Here is a 3,845-nt window from a genome sequence, read left to right as displayed (position 1 = left end):
CAAGTCCCAGAAACCAGCTTCCGGTAACAAAGCCCAGATACAAAGGTGGGTCAGGCCAGGTGGAGACATCCTATCAGTGGGGTGATGCATACTGTCTCCCTGGTTACCAAGGAGTATGGGCCCCGCCCTTTGGGTGCCAATCCCAATCAAGGTGGAATAGGCTGGTTCAAATGTCTACTAGGGTAAATTGTAACTCAGTTGGTCACCTAGCATCACTGTGGAGTTTCCTGTGTGTGTTACAATCTCATTGGCCACCTGTGCGTGGCTAGGCCCAACTGCATGGTCTTTGCCCTTAAAAGCTAGTCTGTGAAACAGAGAAGGGTCACCCTCTCTTGAAAGAGGTGCGGCCCCGAACGTTCGGTTAGATTCTTGATGCTTGGCGCGAAATAAAGCTTTGCTTGACCTTCACTTTGTATCAGTCTCGCTCCTTTAATCACGGACCCATTATTGGGGCATAACACCTGTTAATCAACACTGGTACCTGGGGCCAAATGTGGTCTCAGGCTCTTTCACTGTAATAAAACACATGGTAGCAAAGTTGTCAGGGAGAGGATATGCCTCACTGTATCTAATACCAGAGGCTCCCAGCATTTAGGAGAATAACAACAGCAACAACAAATAGATTACCTGAAGCTTGTAGACACATTGACTTGGATCAGTATGCAACTGTGGCCCTTTTAGCCTGAGAATACATCTCCAAGATGCCCGGAGAGTTTTTCCCCACCTTTGAGTGTGAAGCAAAAGCAGGGATGCTAACTTCAGAGATGTGAAGCTAAAACAGATTTCACTTCCCATCAGGTGTACTTGGATTGACAGGTAGAGAGGATGGACCACAGTTTGGTACCTTCTAATTAGCTGCTAAGACTCTGGCTGCGAGGGCCAACTCCAGTAATGCCCCAAGGCTACTGCTCTGCAAGCTTTAATTTGTGTGTGTGTGTGTGTGTGTGTGTGTTTAAGAGGTGGAGTCCTGTTGCTGAAAAGATGGGGGAAGTGACACCTGCTCCTGCTGAGCCTGATCCTGTTGTCCTTATGAAGACTAGACTTCCTACTGGTCCAAGTGAGAATTTTGCTGCTAGTAGACAATGAGAACCAGGCCTCTGATCCCAGTCAACCTGGGCCATTTTCATTGTCACTGCCAACTGGACCTACTATTATGGAAATTGCTCCAATTAGGTGCATAACATTTGCATGTGAAATGACAACTAAGTGCTTGCCTAAGAGGCAATTTTTGCAAATGGAGCTGGTGTTTCCAAAATAGGGTCTTTTGCCCTTTGTTGGGATTACTTGTGACAAATGAGATGACAGGCATCCTCAAGCATTGCCTTGTGGCCTGTCATAAATTACTTGTCCCTGAAATGCTTCCTATGGCTTGCAGACGAGCCCCCTGAAATACACAGGCTTCAATCACTAGTTTCAACAATTCTCCTGTCTCCAAGTAATAAAACATCTGGAAAATTGGGCTAAATGGATAAAACAGTTCTCTGTAATAAAGATCTGGCATCCTTACAACTCTGTATAATGCATTTTTTTTTATGACCAGATGTTGTACTTCTACGTTATGAAGAACAGAGGCATGTTTAGTCATGCTTTTTATTACATTTAAAATGCAAGGTATATTTTCATAGCTCCCTGGAGAAATGCTATCCCATTGATTGGGAATTGTTGATGTGTTGGTTTACAAACTTGAAAAGTTTTAAGTGAACGGCTCAGAAAATTGCAGATATAATTTAAGCAGTCATTAAACTGGACACTCACAGGGAACTGGCTGAAGAAAAAGAATTCGGTCTATAAATTTTCCTTCACTCCTAGTGGATTTGTTCTGCAGAGTTTTTGATCTTGCAGTCGTTTATGTTCTTATGTGTCTTCTGTAGTATTTACAGCTTTATGAAGAAATGATTTCATCAAATTTGCTATTCACTCTGCCCAATTTCTCATTAAGATAGCTTAGCTGGTAACCCACCTGTGTAGTCTCAACTTTAGAGTCCTTTGTGGGGTTCCAACAAGATGTTTTAAACATGTGTGTGGGTGTGGGAGGGGCACGGAACTATCTAGAACACTGTCCCCTGGGCTACTATTCCACAAATCTCCCCAAACGGACACCACACCACCAAACACACTTACATTATTATTATTTGAGAAAGTCTGGAAAACACAGAAAAGTACAAGAAGAAAACAAACAAAACTATCTGTAACTATATCTAGTGATTACCACTGTTCATATATGTATTTTATAAAATTATAATCATGCTCTCTCCAGTGTTTTGTCACTTTAAACACCACGAACATTTTCCTTTTTTATTAAATATCCCTTCAAAATATGAGTCTTGTTGGATAGCACATTTTTAGTTCATTTGGGGACATTTATATTTTTCAGAAATTTTCACTTCCATAAATAATTGGTGATAAACACCTTGAGGTAAAAATCTTTTTACAGATCTCTGATTCTTTCCTGGAAGTAGAATTACTGGAGCAAAGTGTAGGAGTTTTTTTTTTTTTTTTAATTTTTAATTTATTATTATTATTTCTTATAAACATATAATATATTTTTATCCCCATGGGTACAGGTCTGTGAATTGCCAGGTTTACACACTTCACAGCACTCACCATAGCACATACCCTCCCCAATGTCCATAACCCCACCTCCCTTCTCCCAACCCCCCTCCCCTCAGCAACCCTCAGTTTGTTTTGTGAGATTAAGAGTCATTTATGGTTTGTCTCCCTCCCAATCCCATCTTGTTTCATTTAGTGTAGAAGTTTTTTAAGACTGTATTTTAGGGGCGCCTGGGTGGCTCAGTGGGTTAAGCCTCTGCCTTCACCTCAGGTCATAGTCTCAGGGTTCTGGGATCAAGCCCTGCTCGACAGGGAGCCTGCTTCCCCCTCTCTCTGCCTGCCTCTCTGCCTACTTATGATCTCTCGCTCTCTGTCAAATAAATAAATAAAATCCTTAAAAAGACAAACTGTATTTTATTTATTTATTATTATTTTTTTAAAAGATTTTATTTATTATTTATTTGACAGAGAGAGATCACAAGTAGACAGAAAGGCAGGCAGAGAGAGAGAGGGAAGCAGGCTCCCTGTCGAGCAGAGAGCCCGATGCGGGACTCGATCCCAGGACCCTGAGATCATGACCTGAGCCGAAGGCAGCAGCTTAACCCACTGAGCCACCCAGGTGCCCGACAAACTGTATTTTAATACCTGCTGTTCCAAGTGTTCCGCAGAAAGGGTGTGGTGATGTCTGCCACACCTGCCCGCCGTGGGACACGAGTGGCCAGTTTGCATGCCATGTCCTCCCATTAGTAACAGTTTCCCAGTGACTGTGGCCATCTCTGCCCGCTCCTTGAGTTGCCAGCATTTTCTGGTTCGATACTTGTCTTTTAACGTGGATGATGAGCTGGAAAATTTTGTTTGGCCAGGTTCCCTTCCCTCACTCCTCTCTTGTTTAGATGCTTTAAACTTCCTTCTTTTCTATCTTTTTCTTTGTGGAATCTTCCCCTTTTTTTTTGGCTTTTAGGCTTTGCCAGCTTGAAATGAAATTCTGGATGTAGGCTTTTCTTAAATTGGTGCTTTTCTAGTTCTTTAGTGGTTTCATTTTTAGACTGAACAATCTAAACAGAACTGATTTTGGTGTAGCACCTGAAGTTAGGGACCCGATTTATTCTTTGCCAAAAAGTTAATGGCTTGTATTAGTACCTTGTATTCAATATTCTATTGTAAAATAATCCATCTTTTAAGAATTAAAAGTAGTGGGGCGCCTGGGTGGCTCAGTGGGTTAAGCCGCTGCCTTCGGCTCAGGTCATGATCTCAGGGTCCTGGGATCGAGCCCCGCATCGGGCTCTCTGCTCAGC

At 42.4% G+C, this 3,845-nt stretch overlaps 1 protein-coding gene across 1 annotated transcript in view; it reads right to left on the bottom strand.

The window, feature by feature from the left end:
* LOC111148238 (hexosaminidase subunit beta) overlaps positions 1 to 3,324 on the bottom strand; it is a 49,016-nt gene extending 45,692 nt beyond the window's left edge. Inside the window, exon 1 of the mRNA XM_022504701.1 lies at positions 3,196 to 3,324. Within this exon, the coding sequence (XP_022360409.1) occupies positions 3,196 to 3,324 (129 nt within the window). The remainder of the gene's footprint in view (positions 1 to 3,195) is intronic.
* Positions 3,325 to 3,845: the final 521 nt, after the last annotated feature.

The sequence above is a fragment of the Enhydra lutris genome, unplaced genomic scaffold, assembly GCF_002288905.1.
Source record: "Enhydra lutris kenyoni isolate GAN:26980312 unplaced genomic scaffold, ASM228890v2 scaffoldscaffold19, whole genome shotgun sequence".
Classification (NCBI taxonomy): domain Eukaryota; kingdom Metazoa; phylum Chordata; class Mammalia; order Carnivora; family Mustelidae; genus Enhydra; species Enhydra lutris.
The sequence above is the reverse complement of the archived record's forward strand: the minus strand, read 5'-3'. Positions and strand labels throughout refer to the sequence as shown.